The sequence below is a fragment of the Nesoenas mayeri genome (assembly GCF_963082525.1).
Source record: "Nesoenas mayeri genome assembly, chromosome: 13".
Lineage (NCBI taxonomy): Eukaryota > Metazoa > Chordata > Aves > Columbiformes > Columbidae > Nesoenas > Nesoenas mayeri.
This window is the reverse complement of record NC_137550.1, coordinates 8,366,876-8,393,020: the sequence shown is the minus strand read 5'-3', so window position 1 is coordinate 8,393,020 and position 26,145 is coordinate 8,366,876. Positions and strand designations below refer to the sequence as shown.

At 45.2% G+C, this 26,145-nt stretch overlaps 2 protein-coding genes across 2 annotated transcripts; both read left to right on the top strand.

Annotated features, from left to right (window-relative positions):
• APOOL (apolipoprotein O like) lies at window positions 1-12,111 on the top strand. Its single transcript, XM_080352810.1, has 9 exons — window positions 1-1,496; window positions 3,341-3,445; window positions 4,062-4,181; window positions 5,701-5,755; window positions 6,266-6,364; window positions 7,034-7,125; window positions 8,822-8,908; window positions 9,773-9,929; window positions 10,978-12,111. The coding sequence occupies exons 1-9, from the start codon at window positions 1,485-1,487 to the stop codon at window positions 11,073-11,075; spliced, it is 825 nt and encodes a 274-aa protein (XP_080208936.1). The 5' UTR covers window positions 1-1,484; the 3' UTR covers window positions 11,076-12,111.
• A 6,935-nt stretch (window positions 12,112-19,046) lies between these two features.
• SYTL4 (synaptotagmin like 4) lies at window positions 19,047-25,903 on the top strand (the record flags this gene model as incomplete). The annotated part of the gene is made up of 16 exons (XM_080352660.1): window positions 19,047-19,156; window positions 19,279-19,494; window positions 19,984-20,093; window positions 20,228-20,342; window positions 20,507-20,614; window positions 20,905-21,028; window positions 21,136-21,226; window positions 21,410-21,513; window positions 21,622-21,708; window positions 22,040-22,218; window positions 22,410-22,512; window positions 23,421-23,582; window positions 24,350-24,455; window positions 24,843-24,942; window positions 25,431-25,639; window positions 25,761-25,903. The coding sequence occupies 16 exons, from the start codon at window positions 19,047-19,049 to the stop codon at window positions 25,901-25,903; spliced, it is 2,067 nt and encodes a 688-aa protein (XP_080208786.1).
• Window positions 25,904-26,145: the final 242 nt, after the last annotated feature.

Genomic DNA, 26,145 nt, shown 5'->3' with positions numbered 1-26,145 from the left:
GTAGTCATGTCTTTGTATATTCAGGGGTTGAAATACCAAAGCGCTAGAGTATCGTCCTGCTGGTGTTCAACCTGTACCGTCCATTAAATCAGAACATGCTGACACAACGTGTATTTTGAAAACCCCACTAACTTAAAATCTTTAGCAAATAACGCTGTGGGGTCTCCATGGTCTTTGTTTCTTTGTAAATATAAACATTCTTACTGTTTCGGTAGCAATAGGAGGTTATAAACCAAACTTTCACTAGGACTGTTTTCAACAACAAAGAAATCTATAGCGCCTTGTATAAAAATCATGGAGACTCCATGACCTGTGGGCATTTTTTGTTTACAAGCAGTCTGTATATACGTATTAGAGGCAGAACTGTTATTTATCACAAAGTTATGTTGTGGTTGACTCTTTCTTAAATAAATACATGTTTTCTGTCATTATGAAAAATAAGTATTTTACAGCCATCTTGAAAAGTTTGGAGTGTCAAAGCTTCAAATATTAGTAACCTTCCATGTTTCAGCCTTGTTTATTCTAATCAGCTGTGAGATGAACTGAGAGGCAATGGCAAAAAAAAATGTCATAGTTATATCACCGTTTCGGAGCGTTCTGCAGCTTTTCTATAATCCCCATGTCGCTCAAGCGCTTTAATGAGCAGATGCTCTGCCGGTACCGTAGCAAAGCCCCTCAGTTCATTGATGCTACAGAGAGAGAAAATTAACTGCTCTAGATCAATACAGGTAAAACGAGGTTTCAACCCCTGGATAATACAGTATTTCTTCAGTTTCACAACAGTATTTTTAATTTTATACTTGTCTATGTTGAGAGATGACCCAATAGTTTCTATAGGCAGTGAACGTTAGGTTTCTTTTTCCCCCCTTTTCAGATGAGTTCTGTGTGAATTACTGTAACCGGCTGCGTTTTTTCTATCACAGATTAACTTGTTAACTTTTTGTGTGTCTACAACGAAAATTTATGAATGGAAAACTTCACTGTGTGTTGCTCACTGGGCATATACCTCATGGTACATTGCACAGACGTGTAAGTTGTAAGTTGCACTGCAACATTAAAAAAGGAACATATTGCTCTTTTTTCAAAGATATTAACTTATTTAAGAGATATAGTCTGTACATTATTTAAAAAAAAAAAAAAAGAACATTTATTCTTCCTAAATTCAAACAAAGCTTTTGTTTTGGGAAAAAAAAAAAATTGTAAACTTTAGTTGTAAATTTGGACTTCAATAAACGAATTATCTGCACTTAAATGTTGTGCCTTTCTGTGTGTGTGTGCTAGCGACTGTTAATTCGGGGAGATCAGGGAACGGCAGCGCTTGCCCCTCCCTCCCCTCAGGGTACTGAGGCCCCGGTCTCGGTTCCACCCGCCCGCCCCGGTCGGTGCCCGCCCCGCGGAGGGGGCGGCCAGTGCGGAGGGGCCGGTCAGTCCGCCGGGGACGCAGCGCCCGCCCCTTCCCGCTCGCCGTACGGGGCTGTCCCAACATGGCGGCCAAGGTGAGTGCCGCCTGGCGGGGGGGAGGCCGCCGCTGCTGCGGCGGCTCCCATGGCCGGGGCTCCCCTTTCCGCTCTGGGGGAGCCGGAGGGAGCCCTGTGGGGTCTGTTGCGGCTCTCCCGCCGCTCGGGAGCTCCGGGCAGCGCTGAAGCGGCTGCCCCGGTCGGGGGAGCCCTGGAGGCAGCGGGCGGGCCCGGGTGCTGAGCACCGCGCTGGGGGTGTTACCTCAGCCCTTCCCGGCGCTGAACAACCGCCCTGCGCCAGCACGGGATGGGGGATCAGGGTCTTTGCGGCCCGAGGGGCTGAGGTGGAGCAGATAGGAAAGTAAGAGGTGTCGGTGTTGCTTTCTCCGTTGCAGAATTTGAGGTAGAACGAGCTGGTTAAGGAAAGCAGTTAAATTGTACGGCAGCGAATAAGTATTTATCTTCTGGTTGTTCTCACAGCTTCTGAAACACCTTCCCTTCCTTACTCGAGAGATGAAATATCAAGATACTGGTTTGGTACCGGCATTGTGAAGTGTAGTAGCGTTACACCACTACTAAAAACAGGGGTGTTAAAATCACACTGTTAAAATCCAACAGGGTCAGGAGTATCTAAAATATCTTTAATTGTAGAGATAATGTAGTGCCTTTAAACAGGGAAAAATGTGCCTGTAAAGAGCCAGGCTTTCACTCAAATGTCCTGTCAGGTGTTCCAGATTTTGTAGTCAAATTGGTGAATATGTTGCTCTTCATGTTTACTTTTGTGAAGCATTTTAAATGTGTATATATCTGCAAAGAAAAAAGGATTATGCAAGTGAGGACAGCCGAAAGGATGAAAATGAAGCATTTTACCTTAGTTTGTTATGACACAACCACCTGAAAGAAGAAACTGTATTTGTATTTGCTGTATGCCTGGATGGTCCTGATGTAGGGTAGTTTAGTACATAAATAGGAGTGATTCAATGCCTTTGGTGAAGTGGTGAGACTTTGTGTTCTTTATTATTTACTATGGAAAATTAATAGAGTTTTATTCTTCTTTTCACTCTCTGCGCGTTACCATCTGGCAGACAAATTTACAAAACAAATCCATGGAGTATCAGTAAGTTGAAGTAGAAGGATGCTCCATTGCACTCGCGTGTGGTTTTTTGTGGGATTTTTTTTTTTTTTGTAGTTGTCATTAGAGACTTAGAAATAAATACATACCCAAATTAAAATACTGGATTCAGCCTAGAAGCTTCTAACAACCGTCATGTCTCATATAGCTTCTGGGAAAAATAAAATACTTCTAAGTAGACATCAAACTCATGACCAAACCTATGTTTCTTTAATTCACTTGTAACCAGACAGGATTCAAAAGGGTAAGCAGGTGGTTAATTCCAGTAATTGTTATGTATCTCTGTGTATTGTTGACATGAGATTATTCCAAACAGACAGGAGTTGAACCGTTCTCTGAATTGGAAAGGTGATATTTCGTCTGATGTCATGGAGAATTCCTGTAAATAAAACTGAGGTGCTTTTTTTTCTGAAACAAGAGTCATTCATTGACTTGGAGTACCCACATTTTGAATCAATTACAGCTTAATTTACCTTAAGGGATGATGGAAGCATCACCATGGCTTTGGACACAAAATTCTTCCTGATATTTTGGGCACAACCGTTGTCAGTGATTTCTAGCTTTTTCTATACCATTGTAATTTTAGAACATTTTTGTATAAGACAGAAGTTGTTTCTAAACCATATGGTATTTTAAAAGTGACTTGTTTAATCTCATATTTGATCAAGCACAGCAGAATAGTAAAATCCAGGCTTTACTGGAGTGAGATTTGTATTTCTGCATTGAGTCCCTTTTTCGTTGTCTGTCCCAGGTGGCAAAGCTGACAGCTGCTGCTTCTGCTCTGCCCTTTGCCTGTATCACTGTATATGCAGCTGCAGAAAAGGAATCAAAAGTTCAGCTGGTGAACCCACATCAGGTAAGAATCTTAGTGTTTGTCAGTCTTCAAAGTAATAGTAGAAGAATCTGCACAATACCATCTCTTTCCATTGAATTTTATCACCCAGTAAATAAAATACGTAGCTAAGTAACGTGTGATAATAAGAATTCCTTCCTAAATAACGACCGCTGTAGCACAGATAAAACACAAAGTGTTACAGTAGCAAGTTAGTCAAGTTTTGTCTAATTTTCATTATTACATTATTTCCATACTGAAGCCAGAAAAGGTAGAAAGTGTGTAATACTTACTGATAATGGTAGTCTTTTTCTAGTGTACACATTCTAATAATACATTGCATCTTTTAACTATTCTTGCTCATGCTTTTCCCAAATAAAAAATATTTTTATCATACTCAGTAATTCTGCTTCTTAGAACCTCTGCAATACTTTCAGTTTTCATTTCTAAAGAATTAATCTGTAGTCGCACTTATGTAAAGTAAGTTTGTCAATGTAACAGAGCAGAATTTGAGGTAGGGGTTTTGTTTGCTGTGATGGGAACTCTCAGGATTTGTAGTCTTGAAAAAAGCTGTTCAGTGTAAACACTAGCCAGTGTACAAAACCACCCCCCTGCGCTACAGTTATGCTTTTCTTTCCAGCTTCCTATTTATTGTCCACCACCTCTGAAATCAAAATACATTGAAGAACAGCCCGGTCACTTGCAGAAGCAGCTTTCTTCAGTAAGACAGACAACCGGCCGCTATATTGGTTGGTGCAAGGTAAGAAATATTAATAACTGCCTCCAAAGTTTCCTACAATTCCTGTCAGCGCTAAACCAAAACACTAAAAAAACAGCATACTTCACTCTGGAGTATTATTGCAGTTCCTTATAATTTGAGACACAAAACTTGAACTGTTCTCTCATTTTTCTTACTGTGCTTAGAACGAGGAACACGTGTGTTCTCCCTGTTTTCCAAATCAAAAAGGCAGCGAGATAATTAGGTCCCCTTCAATGGATGGTAAACTGGATCTAGGCCAACACACAATGTCAGGTTCAGAAATACGTCTTGGTTCACTTTATAGCAGGAGTTACATAGGTAATTTGTTTCTAGCAGAACCTGATGACGTTGAGGAGTCTGAAATTCCAGGTACAGACCATAGAGAGGCAGAGCTGCTTCTGAAGGGCAAGCTGAAAGACCCGATTTAGGTGCTTTAACTGAGTGTATCCAAAGTAACTGTTAAAGCAGACTATTGCTAACTAGTCATGAAAATACTTCACATCTCTGTTACGGAATATTGTAGGCATAGAAGAGAATGTCGTACCTGTCACCATTCTCTCAACTGCTGGTAAATGACAACTTTGCCCTGGCGGTTTTTAGTATAAAAAATTTGATGCTTGTGTTTTTCTTTTACAAATGAAGTAGACCTTATGATTTGAAAAAGGCAAAGAAATCAAAATGTGTTCCTGTATTTTCTGTAAATTTCGGTTCTGTTGATCTGTGAAAATGTTGTCAGTGACTGTGTAACTGAAATAAATTAGTTAAAGTCTGTATCAAACCTTTCCATGCCCTTGATCATCGAGTGTTTCTGAGGTTGGCTGGCAGTGACCTCTGGTGGTAAAATTCTGTGTTACTGCAAACAAATGATTTTGGTGAAATAACTCAAGATGACATTGTTTTTCATTAATCTCCTAAAGAATGTGTATTTACTCAATTTGTTTAGCAATATGAGGACAATGATACTAATTATAGGCTAGAAGAAGCTTATTTTCTGGATAAAGAAAACCTTGTAATTAAATAAACTGCCCAATTTGAAGTGAGTAATGCAAACTAGTTGAGCACAGATCTTAGACCAAATCAGTATTGCTTATCTTCAGCAAAACTGAGCACTGTTTTTACAAACTAAAAGAAATAGCCAGTTTTACTGGGTAAGTCTCTCTAGGGAAGAAGAGATTGGATTTGATAATTGAGTTTTCATATGTTGTATAGTTGGGGTCCAAATGTTTTGCTACCCTAGAGTTTTGTTCCTGAGATGTCAATTTTGAAAGTGATCCTACTATATTAAAGAGACTTTTTAAAATGAAATACGGACGAAAGGCCTAAAAATATAAATATGGTAGTGAAAAGGGGGGTAGATCTTAGCACAGCCAATGCAGAAAGTAGAAAGTCACAGATCTGACTTGGTTTAAGTTACATAATATTTCTTTGTCTCATCGTGCTGAGCCATATGTATCAACTGAGTAGTTTTGTACTGAAAACATCTACTTTCTAACGTTTTACTTCTTTTTTTTTTTTTTAGGATGCTTTTGTCTTTGTTAGAAATGGAATAATGGATACAATTCAGTTTGGAAAAGGTAGGCAAGTTGCATATTCCTGAGTTGAGCACATTCTGTTTTTTTTTCTTCGCAACTTAGAAAGATGGTTGAGACAGCAAATTCTGCTTCCAGGAGAGAGCCGGAGGGAGGGTGGAAGGGGAATAGTATACTGGGAGATTACAAACTGTGTGTTGTTGTATTTAATCTACATTAACTTACAGTAAACTTAAAACTGTGCTTTCCTTTTCCTTTATTAAGGACTCACACTTTACAAAACACAAAAAAAGTATCTAAGGAAAAAAATGGTTAATTTTGCTGTGTTTTGAGGACCGTGATTGTTGTTCTGTCTAGCACAGACTGCAGGGTGCACACCTGGAAAATAAAGCATCTTCATTCATTAACAAAAAATCCAGTCTTAGACTGTTTCTGGGTTTGGATATTCGTAATTTTACTTCCATCTTTATTTCTTAAGTGGGAAATAAAATAAAAGTATTAATATTGAATTGCTATACTTCTTTTTATGTCTTCTTTTTTTTTTTTAATTCTAAGATGCTTATGTTTACCTGAAGAATCCACCACCAGAATTTCTTCCCAAAGTTGGTGTAATTACAATATCAGGCTTAGCTGGCATTGTGCTGGCAAGAAAAGGTAGGGTTTTTTTGCTTATTTTCATTATTGCTGTGTTGACTATGTAGCAGGTAGTAGTTTTAATGTTTAAAAGACTGCAGAAAAATAGGCAGAACTTATGTAACTAGTATTAAAAAACAATCCTTCCTGACAAATTGAAGTGACGTTATTAGATACTTCTAGAAGCTGGCTAAGACCTAATAGACAGAGCAGGATTATATAGTCATTTTTAATAGTGGAATCAACAGAAACTGAAAGTGGGACATTTGTTTTCAGTTTGTTCATTATGGGTTTTCAAAAACAATGCATTTATGAGAGGAAATTGAAGACAACAGGTAAGGTTACTGGATATAGTGAACATTAGGGGAATTTAGAGGGAAGATGCTGAAGAATGTTGGCATTTGCTTAAGAGGTACAAGAGAAGGCACTTCGGAAGGCAATTTTTCACAATAGTGGGAAATCGAATTTGGGATTATTTCTGATTCAAGAAACAAGTGTTCAGAATATCAGTATCTCCTGCAAACCTGACTGTACTAAACTATAATCACACTGTTCTCTGCTCCAGCTGTTATGGGGATAAGTTTAATGTAAACAATGGTTAGGAGTTAAACAATTGCATTTAATTCATACAGCTGCTTAGTTTTACTTTTCAGTAGTGTCTAATTATTTGAAATATTTGGCTTTATACAGGCTCTAGATTCAAGAAAATTGCTTATCCATTGGGACTTACAACTTTAGGAATTTCTGTTTGTTACCCAGCTCAGTCAGTGGTCGTTGCTAAGGTAAGTATACTTGCATTTTAATATTGAATTAACAGTTTATTTAGTCATAGCATTCCCATTTCACTTGAATTAAGTGTAATGGCTCTAGGAGTCAGAATTCACCTGCATCTTCATTAAAACATGTAATGCATCACAGGTGTTAATTGCTTAGCTATAAGTATGAATAGAATGACTGAATTTAAAAATGCAGTTGCATAGCCTCTCAAGTTTTAATCCTCATTTCTAAAATAAATGAAAATTTTTTTTATTTACTTTTATTTCAGCACATAAAATAAAAGCCTTTCTGAACTTGATAGATAAGTGATTTGAGGTACTGTACAGTTGCATCTCTTGTTAGAATTCCTTGTTTCCCAATTATGTCACCTTGCAGTTGTCTACCTCAGCAAAGTAAGTCCTGGCTGTTTACCTTGAAAAGCAGATCTATACTTAGTATTTTGTATGCAAGAACAGTTTGCACACAGTAATTTTCTACACAAAAAATTAATTGGAAAACAGGATATAAAGTTTATACATCTCTTCCTTCTCTATAGTTTTACAGTGTTTCCCTATTTAGAAAAGCACATACTGCTTCCTAAGAGTTCTTCATAGTTCCTTGATGAACTTTGTATTTATTGTTTCAAAACTGCACTTTTGTGTGAAATTAGTGAGATAGGAAAATTTAGGGGCTTTAGGCGTGTTTGGTTCTGAGACTTTCTGTCTTTTAGTGAAATTATCTGTTTTAAGGTTTGACAGAAAGATTTATGGAACATTATACTGAAATCTGATTGGAAAAAAAAAACACAACACACTGTACTATTGAATCTCTAACTCTCCATCATGATGAATTGGTTGTTATTGTTACTAATTTTAGTGGGATGTTTTTCTTTGGGATTTTTGTTCTTCCAGAGTACTTCGGAAGATATCTCAAAGACCTGTACTGTGGTTAAAACATTGGGGTGATCTTGTATCACTGAACTAATCTGTTGTTTTTGTCTTACATGCCCATCAATGAGGTTATGGTTCCTCCAGAGCCAGCGTGACTTCTTAGCTCATTTATCATAAGACGTAATGTCAGGGTTGAGAGGTGGAAAGGAACGCTATGCCATCCCTTACGACCTGTCTCAGGCAGCTAAATCCTTGGTTTTAATCCGCTTACATTATGTTTCACCTTTTGCACAGTTGTTTATAGTTGCAGCTGTGAAGTGTTGTGTTTCTACAGAGCATTTGTAAATGGACTCCATAGTTATTGCCATGTTATAAAGTTACTTTTTGAAAATAGAAGGATTTGGCAGTTGGGAAGGCAAAGCACTGCTCGCTGACATGGGCCAGGGCATCTCTCAGGGCTTTTTCCTTTTGTGTTACTGTCTGATCATTTCCAAGAGACTCAGACAAATTTGGAACCTTTAAAGCTGCTCTTCCAGTCTATGGTGCAAATATTGCCAAAACACTGTTTGCTGATCAGGCTTTGGTTTCATTTTGAGTAGGTAGATGTAGCATGTGGATGCTACCTGTGGATTTCTCATACCAATTTAAACATTATTTAGGATTTGCTTGATGTAATAGAAATATGCGCTAGATCTTGAAAAGCAGATGATTAAAATGTCTTAGTATGGGGTCAAGCATGTCCTCATGCAAAGAACATGCTTTTCATTTGAAGGGTCCATGTATCTCAGTACTTTTAAAGCTGTTGTTTAATTACGTTTTTCTGAAAAAACAGGTAACGGGGAAAAAGTTATTTTCTGCAAGCCATCAAACCTTTGAAGCTGTGCGATCACTGTGGGCAAAAAAGGAAGATGTCACCAAGGTAGGCTTCCTGAAGTAATGACTAACTCAGAAATTCAAAGGGAGGAAAAAGTAAATGAGAAGGTCAAGTACTATTCTGGTTGTACTGTTTAAGATTACTGATTGCATTAAATGAGGCACAAAAAACCCTCTGATATTTTGTAAATTCAGTGTTTAATGTCATATTTGTAATATCTTTCAGACACCAATTTTTTTTTCACTTTTAAAAGAAAATGAAAGTTTCTCAGTTATATTAACATTTAGAAGTCTATGGTTGTTTGTATGCAGTCCTCACCTTGTATTTCCACTGAGGAGTACAAATCGCATTCTGAATTTTGAAAATGAAATTCAGATAAATGTAATAAAAATGAAAGTGAAACAAGAATTGTGGTAAAGACAGCTTCTATTATATTTTTTTTCCCTGGAGTGAAGCCTGTTCCCAAACCAGTATATTATTTTTATTACTAAGATGTTACCGTGATTTATCTTTCCGTCTTCTGTTAACTAAGGGTGGCAAGTGTTCTGTGAATACTAAATGCTGTTTCAGTCTTGTGCAAGACTGTAGGTTCCTCATCTGTAAATGAACAGAGACTTCCTTGTGAAGGGTCTCAGGTAAAAACACAGTGTCAGACTGAAGCAAGCTTCCTTCCATGTGTTTTTGAAGTTACTGTATCTGAACTGTGGGGTTCTTTCATGCTTTTTTTTTTCCAGCCGTGTCCCTTGCATGCAGCTGACTTCAACATTGCCAATTGAATATCCTTATATGATGTCATATCTGAAACTAATGTCATGAAATATAAGCTTTCAGGCTTGAAATCTTTATTTTGCAATAATGTTTTGAGCATATAGCCATGTGCATTTTTTTAAATTAATGTTTGGTTCACAGCTGCCACAGGAGTCAAAATCAGTTGCCCAAGAAGATAAGAAAAACAAAGACATTTCTAGTACAAAACCTGAGTCTGCTATTGAGTCAAGATCATTCAACAGAACAGAATTTTCTCCAGTAGAGTCTTGGAGTAATAAAGATCCAGTGCCTTCATCAGGTGAAGTAAAAATTTCAAGTGTTATCTCAGGGTAACACATAAATCCAATGCAAATTCTGATTTACTTGACTTAATTTTGTAGTTACCCTTGCTTTAACATGGAGCAGACTGTCACAGCACAAACTGTCAATATACACCTCAGAGCCTCAGGGAAGTGATAATTTTATCACTGTGGACCCTGTCACAGTATCAGAATTCTTATATATTTGTTGTTCATTCTCAATAATATTTTCTTTCATTCCGGATGGTGTGGACTGCATATTGTTACCAATGAGATGCGATCATCAAGTATTTCTGTTAAATACCTACTTTAAATTATCTGTCTGTTATCAGAATACCAGAAGTACAATTTAAAGGATTACTGCTGGATTTTTGTGAAAACAGCTGATTTGAATTACAGTTCATTTCGCTGTATGGGTTCTTTATCTTCAGATATTGCTGAAAGAGGAATGCGTAATTTTATTTTGCTAGGTTTTCTGCAGTGGTGTTCTTTGTGCATCTGAAGTGCCTGAGATAATCGACTAGATCATGTAACAGCATACATAACATACAAATACTTTGATAGGCCAATTGCTAAGATAAATAGTGGAATTACCTGTTAAAGGATAACTGAATTTATTTTTCAATATTGTTATATTTTGTAGGGAAAAATTCTGAATTTTACTCAGAACACATTTGGATAGGGTTTCAATATTTTTTTTTTCTTTCACTGTAATATACCGTTGCACTTGTATTTTTCCTGATTTGGTTCATGGAATGCTTTAATCTGTTTTTATTATACATTCGCTTCAGGCCACATTATCTTCAATGCTTCTATGTGTTAGAGAGTCAGAGGAAGACCTGCTCTCCATCCACTGCTCTATGCTAATAATTACAACATGCCTTCATCATCCTGTATCACTTACATAGTTTTAATGACAATATATGTATTTTGATCATTTATGTTTGGTAATACAATAATAATCAAAATGTGTTAATAAGCTTTTTTTCCCCACAGCTCAAATATATATATGTTTTTTCAATTACATCTCTTTAATATCTCTAACAGGAAGAGTGAAGACACCGAAGTTTAAGCCTGATCCAAAGCTTATGGACCATGGTCAGTCCAGCCCAGAAGATGTGGACATGTACAGTACTAGAAGTTAAGACAAATCTGCTTACAAGTCTTTGCAAAGTGTTACAGATAAGGGAGAGGGAAGAAGGGAAGGAGTAATCCTTACAATACATACTCTGTGCAGTATAATTTAATCAGGTATTTTCTTATATCCCAATTTGTAGTATTGAACATCATAATTCTGTTTAGTGAATAGTTTGTTTCTCATTACTTTTAAACAGTGAGGATTCACTCATCGTTGGTGTCATTAGTGAGACACTGAGAAAATGAAATTTGTCAATGTCTTCTCACAATGAGGTTTCTCTGTGCCAAGCTTGTTAATGTCACTTCGAAAGGATATTTGAAAATGTAAACATAGCTCCATAGGGTTTTGATGTTCATTGATCTAAAAGAAGAATGTGATGGGTGGGGTTTGCAGAGCCTTCTTTGTCTTTTTTCTTTCAGCTCTGGACTGAATTGTAACATCTTGTTAGTCTGAGTACCCTTAAAAGTTGGTTGTTATATGCTACAAATAACATTATCTTTAACACTTGTATAAACAAGTCACCTTTTTTTTCATTGCAAAGTCGTTTGGTGTTGTTTGCCTCTTTCACAAAGGTGAATGGAAACAACTTCTTGTCCTGCATGCTTCTTGTGAATTTAAATTTCACTTAAGTTGGGAAAAACACACAATCAGTCTCTAAAACATCCTTTATAGTCTGTGCATTAGTTTTCACATACTTCTACTGCTTTGAGGAATTGTATGCAAGTTGCTTAATCCAGGAAACGGATACTGTTTAACTTTATATAGAATGCATTAGCAGTGTTGAGGAAGTTGGAAACCTCCCGTAGTTTTGAGGTTTAAAGTGCTGACAAATATTAAAAATGCAGAAGTGATAGGCAGTCAACTTTTTTTCCCAGAAGTTTGTATGCGATACCCATTGATCTTGGTAGGATTTCTGTGAAATTCTGTCTCTTTCCATATGAACGACATGAGAAATTCATTGTTTTGTAGGGTGAAACTTTCATACACTGTTTTTATCATTGTGTATTTCTCTCCACTTCTGTTCATCCTCCGTTTCTCTTCAAAAAACACTCTTATAAGGGTTGGAATAGATCTGGTAGTCTTCCTTGAACACAGTGCGACTCGTTATCAGTATACGATGATAATCACCCTGCTGCTTAGAGGTAAATTCCGTCTGTGTTTACTGTGGCACTTCCCTAGTACATAAACTGCAGAAGGACACTGTGCTGGTAGTTTGTCCTTCGATCTGTTGAATTCTGTTATCTTTTGATTAATGGAAACATGTGCTTTGTTGTGAAGTTGGGGATGGGAGGAACAAGAACAAACTGCGCAAATAGATAGTTTTGTTGGAACTTAAACCTGAAAAGAAATGCTGCTTCATGTGGATGTGTTCTCAGCACTGGGATGCGAAGGGATATTTCCTCCTGTTCTGCATAAGAAGAGGTTTCACAACCTGGTTCCACCTTCTAAGGCCACTAACGCAAAGCAGGTGCCTCTGCCTTGTGAGCAAAGAGTATTCCTGGTGTCACGGTGGGACTAGCAGAAGCTGGGAGGAGGTTCTGCACAATGGCATAAATCGTGAATGAGCAAAGAGTAAGTAAGGCTTTTATGGCGAGTCAGAAATAGTGAAGTATTGACATTTTGGAGTCCAAATTTCAGGCAAAGTGGTGGGCTTTGTTATACGGAGTCCAACAGAAGGTGAAGTCAGTAAACGTGAATTTTATTTTAAAGAAGAATTCTATTAGTTAAACTTGCTTGGGACAGATGACTTAGAATTTAATGTGTTTTGTTTCTGTAATCATCTCTTAAGGCGCAGAAAACTGTCAGAATTCAGGCAGAGATATTAACTTAATCTTCACAGAGCTCCTGGACAAGACATGTTTAGTGTTCCATCACAGAGAGAGGAGTAGAAAAATTAGATGGCTGGGCTTCATATACCATTTCCGGGGAAGCAGAAGAAGACATAAGGCAGGAAGTGAAAATGATGAATAAATGATCATTTTCAAATGCAAGAGTGAATCTGTCTCCCTTTGATCAGATTCTGGGTAAAAAACCTGAAAGAAAAAACATCTGCTCTACTCCTAAATTCTATTTAAGTTCTAATTCATGTCCCTAGAATGATAAACTACCACAACAAATCAACAAGAAAGGTAAGATGATGCGGGTTTGCATGGATATTGTAGGGGTTTACTCTGGTGTCATTTTTAGGTGCATGGTGTGAAACAATGCACAGGAATTAGTCTGGGAGCAGGGTGAGAAGCTGCCTTGGACACTTGTGAGGGAACAAGAGCTGGTCTGGTCCAGTCCTTTCCATACATTAAGGGCATTACAACTCAAATCTCGTGCGACATATGAAAGTGTCTGGTCTGCAGAAAGTACGCTGGACACCTCGGTGGTTAGACAGTCAATTAGATGTTTCATACAAGCAGTTTGTGTTACAAGCCCTGATTTTACAGGAAGTTCATGCTGTAACTGGATATGATACACAAAACTGCCCTTTCTCATTCTTTTCTACAGGATAAGGTAATGTTTTGTTTGTTTCTCTATCAGCAGTTTTTGTTTAATATCCCTACACAGTTGAAAAGCTGGGACTAGTATTAGAGACTTGGGTTTTGGCACTGAAACAGATATAGCTAAATATCAACTGTTTTCCTGTCTGCAGCCAAAGAAAACAGGGCAAAAGAAGTATGAAAAGTTTTGTATCCTGTCTAGGTGTGTTCTCTGCTTTCAGAAAGACAATACTCAATCTCTGAGTAGATATTTCTCTGTCCTAGATCATAGATGTATTAGTAGTGGGAAAGAATTTTTTAGTAAAACCTGGAATATGATCTATTATAATAGTTCTTTGCTGGTATAAACTTCTGTGCGAGTCAGCCATGTGAGACAGATGATGAGAGAAATTTCTAAAGGTGCCAAAAAAGATGCAGATTATTATAGAGGAGTTTGGGGTGAATTTGCTGAAATGAAGGCAGTGCAAATCACATTAGTCATCTGCTCTTGCGCAAGTATTGGAATGGTGACTGTGAATCTTTATTGCTCCACTGCCGTTTTGTGAAGTGTTTCTTTGTCAGGTCTAACGAGGTTCCTGCCCTCTGCAGTTCACACACCTAAACCTCCATGTTTCATACAATACATACAATACTCTGCAGACGGCTTGTTCCAGACCACTCCAAGGAACTGTAGCCAAATCTGTGTTCATATTTTATCATAAAGGTGCTATGCAATGGCTTTAAAAAAGCAAATCCAAACCTACTTTATGAGTAGCTTGTGAGTCCTCACTTTAATTATATGTGCCTGACTTGATCTCTTTAAGATTTCAGATCCAGTCTGCTAGCCTGTTAAGCAATGGAGAATTAACATAAGTACATGGGAAAAGGTGCATTGAAAGACACAGATTTATTATTTTATAGTGAAATTCTTTGAAATGCCTCTCAAATGTATCATTAATAGTCACTAAAAGTTTCTTTCATAATGCAGTAATACAGTAACATAATAAAAGAATGTATACTGTGATTTTTATATAAGTTATATATTTGTGAAAAATCCAATGTCTTAAAGAAATGGGTCACATGATATTTTGTAATATATAAATAGTTTTAATGCATGTTTTTTATTTATGGTCGATTGTATTAATATATAGAAATTTGGAACTTGTTGATTTTTTTATTATTATTATTTACAGAAACCTGATTGTGATACCTTATTTTGTCATATTATTGTGAAGCACCTGAAAATAAAGGGTGATAAGATACTTTTTAAAAAGTAACTTTTGTATGTTGTCTCATCTGTAGGGCAAATGGTCAATTCCTTTACTCTAAAGTAGATTGAAGAAGTTAATTGGCGAACATGACTAAGTCACACCTGTTTCACTAATGGGAAAAAAACTTCACCCCTGAAGTACTGAAAAGTGCATTCCTGGAAGAAATCAACAAAGTAACATCCAGGACATGTTAATGCTCAGCATTCAGTTGTTTATGTGTCTTAAATGTTGACAAGCGCTTCCATTTTCTTTTCTTGGTAATTTCTTCTGAAGATTGCTGTAGCTCTGAACTTGGAATAAAGGCGGCTTTTATCCACACTGGAGGAATGACATATATTGTTAAAAGAACGAGGCGGGTAGCAAATATATTTCCCTCAGTATGGCTCCATGATAATCTTCCAGGTAAAGTAATTTGCCAATCCAAGAGTCATAAATAATTTAATACGTGGTGTAACTCACAGCGTAACACCTTAAAAGAAGAAAAATTGTGTGAGTAAGTACTGTGGCTATTTTAATGGCAGATTATCATTGTGATGCTTGAAACTTAGGAAACCTTGTGAGGATTTTTTTTAATGCATCTGTATAGTTACCTTGTGGTGAAAGTTTGGAGTGTTTCTGAATTGCATTCATAAACAGAAAATGTATTTTAAATATAAAAAGAAAGTGGGCTCTTACAAAGTCTATGCTTTTTTAGAAGTAGCATTGTGTGTAGTTTTTATTTTAAATTGCAGGATTCTAAGAGGCAAAGCTCAGATAAGTGCTGATGGTAAGCTACAGTCAAGAAAGACTGTAATTGAAAACATCCTGGAAGTTATCACATTATTTATATTACAGTGGTATTGATAGGCTCTTCTTTTAGACCTGAGCAACAGTTACAAACCAAACTGAAATGCTAAGGAGAAGGAAATCTGAAAGTTGGAAAATCCTGGTTTTACACTTTTTTTTTTTTTATTTAAAGAAACTTCTTTATCTTTTAAAGTCTTGTGGGCAAATCTATTTTGTGTTGTAAAAAAATGAGAGTATCAGTACATACTAATAAGGTGGAGAAGAGAAAGGAGAAGGAAATGGAAGTTCCATCACTGCCTCGAAAGCGGTGAAAGGAAGGTGCATTTGCGGGTTCTGAGTCGGAACACCATTAATCCAGGTCGTAAAATCACAGAAAGTGCAATAAGTTCTGTGCCCTTTCGTTGATGGGCTGTAGGATGTTGTTTTTACTAAAACAACTGAAGGAAATTCCTTGCTGGGATCAGGTTAAAGGTCTAAACTGAGGCCATCACGGGTGTAAGTGTTGGTAACATTTTAGGCTTTATTTGTAGCAGTCCTAACATCAATATTTCTGGTATCTCTGGTAAAGCAGTCTGCTGGCAGCGCTGAGAATCTGGCTTATTGTCTACTGTAAATTAAGTACTGTTGGGTTTTCAGCCAAAGCAGAATTATTTCAGGGATTTGCCAGGCATTGATTTTTACAGATCATTATTTATCCTTTGAAAGGTAAAGGTTAAAGTTTACCTTTTGCTGTTAATATAAGTGCATTTGGCATGTTTTCATAAGCACTCAGCTCCTGCCAAATGAAGAAGTCCATCTCAGGTTAACAGGACATGTTGGATCAGATTGTCATGGGCAGCGGGGAGGAAGGAGGTTTCCATCTTTTGTTGAGATAGAGGCTGCTCGTAGCATCGTTTCTCTAGCTAATAATGCAGTGGTCATGAGTTTGCTAATCCACCAGTTCATGGTGTAAAACCCCTCTTAAAAGAGCAAAACAATAACAGCACCACTGCTCTGACACTGCTTTCTTCCTCTCAGCTGCTGGGTGGGCTCAGTGAATCTGCTCCGAGAGCTCTGCTACTTCTTTTTGGGTTTATTCTAAATGTGAAAAGTTATGCAAAATTCTACTCAGCTGTGTTGGCTGGTTTAGGTTTTTCTGAGTACCATAGCAGTGCTTGACCTTGCAATGCACAGTCCCAGTCTTGATGTTCTCTCTCCACGTCTCCAGTGGTGTCTTGCCATTGCTTGTCTGCCTGTACACCATAGATCAAGATTTCAGGTTCATCTCCGTAAATCACAGACTTCAGCGGCTTTGCACCAGAATCTGGGTCAGCTGGTAACTCACTGTGTGGATGATGAGTACAGCATTCAGTCTGAGTCCCGCACAGGAGAGAAACAGCAAAGAATGACAGACTTGAGTGCCAACCATGGTGCCTTTTGCTGTCTAATTATGCCTGCTGATGAGGAGGTAATTTTTAGACAGCTGTATGCCTGTGAAATGCTGTAAGCGCTTGACTTCTGCCGTGTAATTTACAGCTCAGTTCACACAGTAAAAGGGATGGAGGAGAGCTGACATTAACGCAAAACAAATCCTATTGTAGACCAAAATAAGGAACAATCCCAATGCAAAACACACAAAAAGGTTTTCTTAGAGGGTTTGAATCTCAAATGGGTTTCATGATTTGTAGCCTTTGCCAGCAACGCAGAGGTGACACCTAGTGGAATTCAGATACAATCACACTTAAATGATGTGATAGAAATCATAATAATACAAGCTGTACAATTTACTGGCTAACTGGAAGATGGGCATGAAATCTCAGTAATTTAACCAGGTAAACCTTCATTTCTTAAATAATTTCAGAATTTTGAAGGTACAAGTCAGTAGAAATGAAGATCTACTACTGTCAACGAAGTATGTCATATGAAACTTGAATTTCTGATGGAATTGCATTAAACAAATATTTGCTTTGTTTTCATTTACAGCCAACTGCACTGGAGTTGAAGACTTCATGGCCTGCCTCTGTAACACAGACAACTGATATTTCTTGTCAATGTAAAAACGAAAAGCCTTTTTGCATGTAGGTTCTGAGACTGGTTAGTGGGTTCCCAGAGGGGCCCCACGCTGGGGGGGTCTTTGCCTGACCTCGGGCTCATGCTGGCTCTATCTCTGCCCACGAAGGACAAGGGCAGAGGCTGGAGCCTTGTGGGGAGGATGTTATGGCCATGCTGCTTGGGTCGTGTTCCCTCACCCCCCACCGTTCTGGGGACCCCGGGAGGACGCCGCAGCGGTTCGAGTTGCTGTAGACTTTGTGCCGGCTTGTGTGTGCTCTTTGGGAGGAGCTGCCTTCCCAGACAGGGCTGCGAGGGAGCAGCCGGGGCAGGACGCCCAGCTCCGGGTACCCAGCCGGGTTGTGCCCAGCCGTGCCGGGGGGAGAGCAGCCCGCGGGGCTGGGGCCACAGCTCTGGAGGTGCGGAGCCGTCCCCACGGTGCCGGGAGCTCCGGACACGGGGCTGGACGGGGCGGGCACGGCCTCCCGCTGGGGCCGCCCCGTCGGTGCCGCAGGTGCAGCGGGCGCGTCCTCTTTAAGAAGGCGGCACCACCCCAGCTCTGTCCCTCCCGCCGCCGCTGCCGGGAGGCGCCGGCCGGAGCCGCTGCAGGTACCGGACGGCCCGAGACGGGGGGGTTCGGGGAGTCTTGGGGCCGGCGCTGGACCCCGCCGCTACTGAAGAGCCTGGGGTCCGGCCCGCTCCCGCCTCGTCCCTGGGCGGCGCCGGGGCGCGGCGCGGCTGCGGGGACAGGAAAGTCCCTCCCGTCGCGGTCGGCAGCGGCCGCTTCCAGCCGCCATCCGTCTCCCGGCTCGCCGGTGCCGCCACCTCGGGCAGGGAGCGGGGGGCGCCGGGCGGGCTCCGGAGCTCCGGGAGCGCGGCTCTGCCCTCCTCCGCCGGGGCTGGAGCTGCCGCGGCCGCCCGGGGTCGGGTTGTCAGCGCCTCCGGGCCGGATCCTGCTCCCGCCGCTGCTCCGGGTGCGCGTCCCCACCCCGGCTGCTCTGCGTGGGGAAGAGCAGCTTTCCGAACCCGGGGTGCGTTTGTGGGTGCAGCAGCCTGGGGCAGCTCCTTCTGCCCCGGGGGTGCTGGGCGCCAGCCGCGGTCCCACGGAGCCGGTGAGGTCAGCGTGGCTGGCAGGCGGCCTGCAGCCCAGCCCGCAGCCGCGCCGTGCCCAGGGCAGGGCCGCGGAGGCGGCGGGGCGGGCTGGGTGCGGGCGCCCGGGGCACCGGCTGCGCCCAGAGTGTGTTGGGCGCAGTGATGCGGGCTGGGGGGTGGCAGCGTGTCCTGCCTCGGGGTGCAGGCATGGGGCACCCAGCTGAGGTGGGGCTGCGAGCCCGCGATGTGGCTGCTGTGCTGAGCGGCTGGTTTGTTCCCAGCACGGACACGTCCCACTACTTCTGGCGAGGGTGAGCAATCCCGGGCAGAGCGATGTCAGAGGCTGTGGATCTGTCCTTCTTGTCGGATGCGGAGAGGGATTTGATCCTACAGGTCCTGCAGCGTGATGAGGAGCTCCGCAAAGCAGAGGAAAGGCGAATCAGGTGAGGATGTGGCTGGGCCAGGCAGGGTGCTTGCTGGTTTCCCTGCTTGGCTTCAGAAGCGGTGGGTGTGGGTGATGGCGCTGGGACAGTTCTGACGGCTCCTGGTTTTGGGGTCCGAGCAGGCGCCTGAAGAATGAGCTGCTGGAGATCCGGCGCAAGGGAGCCAAGCGAGGCAGCCAGCGCTACAGTGAGCGGACGTGTGCCCGCTGCCAGCAGAGTCTGGGTCGTGTCAGCCCCAAGGCCAACACCTGCCGGGGCTGCAACCACTTGGTGTGTCGGGACTGCCGTTCCTACAGCCCCAATGGCTCCTGGCGCTGCAAAGTGTGCACCAAGGAGGCGTGAGTACCCAGGGACAAGTGGCAGGGACTCTGCACACCCTTCCTGTTCTCTTCCTCCTCCTGGTCACCCTAGCTTAATGCTTCAGCTGGTCTTCTCCAGCACAGGGCAGCTGTCTCTGCTGTCAGTTTCCAGGGTGGGTACTAGTGGCTGGGTGATGGAGAACTGGCTTGTGCTGCATACTTGGTCTCCTTCATGCCCTCCCTGCTCTTTTTCCCCCTTGACTCTGGCATACCCCCCTGGCCCTCACGCATCCTGTGTTTCAAGCACCCCAGGTTTCCTCCCTCTCGACCTTCCCTGCTCCACAAAGCCCATCTTGCTCTTGTGTTTGGGGTTGTAGCTGGGCCTGTCTTCTACCTAGTGCATCGTCCCTGCTGAGCCACTTGCCAAGCTTGCCCATGGAGCCTGTGCTCTCCTTGGCTGTGGCAGTAGGGCACAGTGAGCAGCCTCCTGCTGCCCCTCACTTCCCCCACTGCCCCTCTGCCCTGCAGCGAGCTGAAGAAGACAACGGGTGACTGGTTCTATGACCAGAGGGTCAACCGCTTTGCCAACCGCCTGGGCAGTGACATGGTGCGGCTGTCCCTGCGGCACAGGTCGGCAGGTAAGGATGCCACAGCGACACCTTCTCCCGCAGCCCAGTCCCCTGGGATGCTCCAGCTTTCCCTGGTGCTCCTTGGCCCAGTGTGGAGCTGGCTGGGACCACACGTGGTCCTCCTGGTGCCTCTCTCCTTCCAGCCAGCAAAAGGGAGACTGTGGGACAAACTCTCCTCCAGAAAGCCCAGGTCGGTGAGCCCAAAAGCTCCTCCGCAACCCAGCAGCAGAGCCCCCCAGCACCCCAGGAGGGGCGCAGGTGAGGGTCCCTGCTACCACTCCAGCTCTGGGCACCAGCCCCCATCTACCGCAGGGACAGGAGGGACGCTGCAGCCCTGTTTGGATCATTGGTGGCGCAGCAGATTTCTCTCAGACCGGCCTTCTCGCCAAACAGGACATACCTGTGGTTTTGTTTGTCTGCAGTTTGTTTCCGGATGTCTCAGACCCTCCAGATGGCAAAAGCGACACAGAGTCCATGGAAAACATGAGCCTGGATGGCTACAGACCCAGTCCTGGTGGTGTGGGGGGCAGGTGAGGGGCTCCTTTTGGGGGGACCTGGGCAGGTTGTGCATGGCAAGGCTGGCCTGGCAGAGGATGAGGACCTTTGTGTGAAGTGTGTTTTGCTCTGTTCAGCTTCCTTGCCTAGTGAGGGGGAGCTGGTTCCTCTGGCTGGGCTGAAACTTGGCTGTGCACAGGCAGGTCCTCTGCCTCCCAGGCTGGGGTGCTCTGCAGATATTGTGTGGTTCCGAGGAGCTTGTGGGGAGATGGTGCTTCCCAGCTGTGCTCTTGGCCTGGGACAGACCTTTCTGTGTCCTCTACAGGAGAAACTCCCTGGAGAGAGCTGCCCCTCCCAGAGATGGAAAACAGGTTGCTGCACCAGCAGGACCTGCTGCCTCCAGCCTGACCCTCCCTCTCCGCTCCAAAACCGCGCTCTCCGCTGGACGAGTGCGTGCTGCTGCTCCGACAGGCTCAGCCCTGTCCTGGGGCGTGGGGCTGGGAGTCACGTGGGGTGCCCAGCCCTGCGCTGCTCTGAAGGGACCCTTCCTCCCCAGGATGCTGCCGTGGGGACCTGCAGCAGCACCTTGGTGGATGAGCATGGAACCATATTCAAGAAGAATCCCCGGCGGGTGGTGAGGCCTGCAGGTGAGAGCTGCTTGGGTGCAGGAGGGACTTGGGTGCCAGCCTGGTGGAGGGGGGGCAGCTGCTTGTCCCTGGGTTTTCGGTGCAGGTGGGAGAGGCTGGGGCAGCCTCTTGCCTGAGGGAGCAGTAGGGCTCTGCCAGTCCTGCACCACGCTGCTGCCTCCTGCCTCACCACCTCTCGTGCAGACTACACCAAGTCAGTGATCGACCTGCGCCTGGAGGACTTTGTAGGGGAAGGTGGCTCTTTGGGGGACCGGAGCAAGTCAGTCCCTGGCCTCAACATGGAGCTGGTGAGACCCTTGGTGTGCTGTGGAGCCAGCTGCAAGGTGGAGGAGCTGCCTGGCTGGCCATGCCCTGGTGCTCCCCACACAGGCAGTTGCTGAGTCTCTTCTTGTTAGGAGGAGGAGGAGGAGGACATCGATAACCTAGTGGAGATCCATCGCCAGAGGGTGGCCCGGGGCAGCATGCGCAGCGGCACCTCCTCGGTGGGTCCCTGCAGCGTGGCCGTGCTCTGCTCTGCTGTGGGAAGACATGGTGGAGAAGGGCAGTGCCGACAGGTTGGGTGGGAGGGAGGCAGAGTGGGCAGCTCCTGGGGCATGGGGGCAAGATTTTGTGGTGAGGGGGCTTCCTTGTCTTGAAAAGCATTGAAATGTGGAGACACAGCTGTCTTCCAGGGAGCTTGGCAGTCATCCCCAGCCATGGAGGGGTGAGAGAGGGGCTGGGGAGGTAGCAGAGGAGGCGTGGGGAGTACCCTTGCTGTCGAAGAGGGACCCACCAAGCGATGCTGCCCTGGCTCAGCCGTGCTGTGTCTTCCAGGGCACACTGGGGAGCATGGTCAGCATCTACAGTGAGGCTGGTGACTTCGGCAACGTTGTGGTCACCGGGGGAATCTCCTTCTCCCTGAGCTACGAGCAGAAGACACAGACCTTGTTCATTCATGTGAAGGAGTGTCGCCAGCTGGCCTATGGGGACGAGGGCAAGAAGCGCTCCAACCCGTGAGAACTGGGGTTGGGTGGCCAGTGGCATCGCTGGTGGTGCTTGGCTGGGTTGTGGGGTGCACACCAGAGATGGGAGCTGTGAGTAGGGGTGGGTCTTGGCGAGGCAGGAGGTCTGGGGTTGTCCTGGGGGGCGAGGGGGGTGATGGGGAGTTAGTTGTGGGGAGGCCCTGGTGAAATGCTCCCTGCAGGTATGTGAAGACCTACCTCCTGCCCGACAAATCCCGACAAGGGAAACGCAAGACGACCATCAAACGCAACACCATCAACCCCCAGTACAATGAGCTGCTGAAGGTGAGTGAGGATGGTCTGGGGCCTGGCATGCACTTGGCCCAGGGGATGCTGCTGGAACAAAGCAGGGGATGGATGGGCTCCAAGCCCCGGGGTAGGGGCTCTGCAGAGGCTCCATGTCCAGACACAGCACGCTGAAAGCTGGAAAAAGCCACTGCCAGGCTGGGTCACTGCTCAGATGGGGCTGTGGTGTCAAGCCCCAGGTGCCCCGGTAAAGGCATAGCTGCAGACGTGAATCTGTGTGTCTCAGCCTACATTCCTGTGGCACCCAGAGCAGGGGCCTTCTGCTTCCTCTGGGCATTGTTTTCCACGGAAGAGGCTCCTGGGCCATTGCAGACAGGTTACAGCAGTGGGAGGGAGGGCAGCAGGGCTGCAGAGGCTCAGATAAGGCAGTTCTGGGCTCCAGGGCAGAAGCACTTGGCGCTGCCTGTCACAGTCCCTGCTGTGGCCACCACCGGGTGGTGGGAAGGGCTGGCTCTGTCCCCCAGCCTGGCAGTGCGTTGCTGAGGCCAGGTGCTCTCTGGACAGGAGAGAATTGGGAGCTGTGGTTTGGTTTCCGGGCTCCCTCAGCCCTGGGTTTACTGAGGTCTTGTGCTCTGACCACCTGAGGCTTGGTGGGCTGGCAGAACTTCACTTGAGGTGGGATGGCTGGGTGCCATGAGTCCTGGTCCTGGCTCTACATGGGCTCTGAGGACTGCTTGCCCAGAGAGCCTGGGCTCCTGTACCACTGCCCCAGGGCTCTGAGGTTTCAGCAGGGTTTGGAAGGAGGATGAACAGCCTCCTGCGTGCATCCCTCGCTCCTCAAACCTGTCTCCTCTCCTGTCTGAGAGCTGTGGCTGATGGTGTATACAAAGCCTGTCCCCTACCTGGTGCTGCTTGCTCACCGCTGGTTTTTTGGTCTCTCTTCCCAGTACGAGATTAACAAGTCCCTGCTGCTTGCGAGGACGCTGCAGTTCTCGGTCTGGCACCATGATCGCTTTGGCCGAAACACGTTCCTGGGGGAGGTGGAGGTCCCGCTGGACGCCTGGAACTTCGAGAGCCAGCTGGAGGAGTTTCTGCCCCTGCATGGCAAGGTGCTGGCCTGGCCACCCCAGTCCTCCCTTACCCAGCCCTGCCAGGGGGTGGCCCTCTCTGGGCAGAGGGGTACAGAGACCTGGTCAGAGAGCTGCCAAAAGGCTTGTGCTAAATCAAGTCTTTGGAGAAATGAAGACCCTGGAAGCAGACAGCAGTACTGCTCTAGTAAAAAAGGGCAGATCTGCTTTGAGCCTAGCTTCTCTCCTCCTCCTCAGTAAGTCCACTACGTGATGCTGCAGGACTTGTCTCTGCCTCGTCAGGGATTTTCATTCTGCTTGCTTGGTTGCTCCGAGAGCACAGCTCTTCCCAGCTCCCTGCCCTGGCCAGGAGGAATTGGAGAAACAGGGCAACAAGTGAGGGAAATTGGCTGTGACATCGTGCTGCGGGCTGCAGGGATGGGCAGCGAGGGCCTTCATGCAGCTCGATGGCAGCAGCAGTTGCTGCTGCTGGGATTAAGTCTGGTTCTTTAGATTAACTTGTACTGTGGGCTCAGCCCTCCAATGTTGCTGGGGTTCGAGCAGCTCGTGGAAAGTCCTCAATAGAGTTTGCTAAGGGGAGTGATTGAGCCAAAGTAGTAGTAGCCAAAGGAAATGGTCTGAGTTTGAACTGGTAATGCTGGGGAGGGTCTGCAGGCATTTGTGCCAGCTAAACCACCTCTAGGAGAAGCCTTTGGCTCAGCCTGGGGAGGTGATGCTTGCGGAAGAGCCCATCACCATGTCTGCTTTGGGTTCTCCAGCACTTTTTGAGAAGTCTTGCCTCTTTGCAGATCGGGACAGATGCTGCTGGTCTCCACCAGTACAAGGGAGAGCTGGTTGTCTCCATGAAGTACATCCCGTCTTCCAAGCATCCTGGGGCTGGGAATGACAGAAAGGGTGAGTAATGAAGCTCCAGGATCTCTGTATAGGCTGCAGGACCTGCTCGTGGCCAGGCGATATGAGTCTGGGGGTGCCACTGCAGCCTTCTTCTCTGCAGCACCTGCAAGGCTGCTGTGGCTCAGGGCAGACCTGCCTGTCCTCAGCTGGCCCAGTAGTCCCAGTGCTATTCTGGGGCTGCACAATGCCAGACCATCGGGCAAAGCATGAAGCAATTGTCTGCCTTCACCTCAGCAGGCAGGGCCAGGAGAGAGGAGGCAGGAGGTGATACAAGCTGCGGATCTATGCCTGCTTCTGCCATGAAGGCTGTTCAGCAGGACTTTTCTAGAAATCAGTGGTGGTGAAAATTAAGGTTGATTAATTCTTGCTGTGTTGGGTTTTTCCCAGGCAAAGCAGGGGAAGGCGGTGAGCTCCAGGTCTGGATCAAAGAAGCCAAGAACCTCACGGCTGCTAAATCTGGGGGGACATCAGACAGCTTTGTCAAAGGGTGAGTGTGGGTTCTGGTGTGGGGGGCAGTGAAGGCACTGTTCTCCCTGGCTGCATCCCAGGGCGCTTCCCAAAGCTGCCACAAGGACCTGGGACAGGGAAGGGTCTCTCTGCTATCTGCCACACGCTGCCTGCTTTGGTACTCTGAAAGTCTCCATCTGCCCAGAGCCAAGATGCTCCTGGTAGCAAACACGCCCCTGGGTTTTGCTTTGTTGAGCAGTCGTGTTGGGAAGCTGTGTGCATGGCAGGGATCCAGCTGCTGTCAGATCATCTTCCCAGAGGTCACTAAGCCACCAGGCAGCCAGTCCTTGTCCTCTCCCCTCCTTAGACTGCTTGCAGTCTGCTGAGTGGCTTTTCAGGAGCTGGGGAAGAGCTCTTCTTGGGCCATGTTAGAGAAGATGGGCTCCATACCAGGTCCTGGGGTGCCCCAGTCCCTAGGCCAGAAGGCAGTTGCACATTTGCTGCTAACCAAAGGGGATGCCTCCCCAGCTACCTCCTGCCACACAAAACCAAAGCCTCCAAGAGGAAGACGCCCGTGGTGAAGAAGACCCTGAACCCTCATTACAACCACACTTTTGTTTACAACGGCATCAACCCCGAGGATCTGCAGCACATCTGCCTGGAGCTGACGGTTTGGGATCGGGAACCACTGTCCAGCAACGACTTCCTCGGGGGTGTCCGTCTGGGGGTGGGCAATGGTGAGCAGCCCTGGGGTCCTATAAAACCCTGGGGACAAGCAGCCTTGCTCAGGGCTGCCTCACTCGTGGGCAGGAGGCTGCTCCGGCACTGGCTTGTGCCCACATCCCTCTTTTCTCCTAGGCATGAGCAACGGGCAGGCTGTGGACTGGATGGACTCCACAGGCGAAGAGCTGAACCTGTGGCAGAAGATGCGCCAGTACCCAGGCTCCTGGGCCGAGGGGACGCTCCAGCTCCGCTCCACCATGGCCAAGATGAGGCCATAGGCTGCGGCACTGGCACCGGGATTCAGATGAGGGCTGGCACCGCTGCTCAAGAGCTGCACAGCCTGGCAGGGCTGCCAAACATGGTTATTTTTTTTGCTTATACATTAATAAACATAACCTCCTCTAAACAGGCTTGGGCAGAAAGCCTTCTTGCCCTTGCTTTGTTTAAAGGTTTTCCTTTTGTCTTTGCCTTTGCACCAAATTTCAGGCTGAACTAGAGTTCTTGTGGACCCTCCCTTTTT

What these genes read in the sequence shown, in the direction of transcription:
- APOOL (XM_080352810.1), top strand. An exon ending in TACAATTCAGTTTGGAAAAG is followed by an intron (nt 5,756 to 6,265) that starts GTAGGCAAGTTG and finishes TTTAATTCTAAG; the next exon opens with ATGCTTATGTTTACCTGAAG. An exon ending in AGTCAGTGGTCGTTGCTAAG is followed by an intron (nt 7,126 to 8,821) that starts GTAAGTATACTT and finishes CTGAAAAAACAG; the next exon opens with GTAACGGGGAAAAAGTTATT.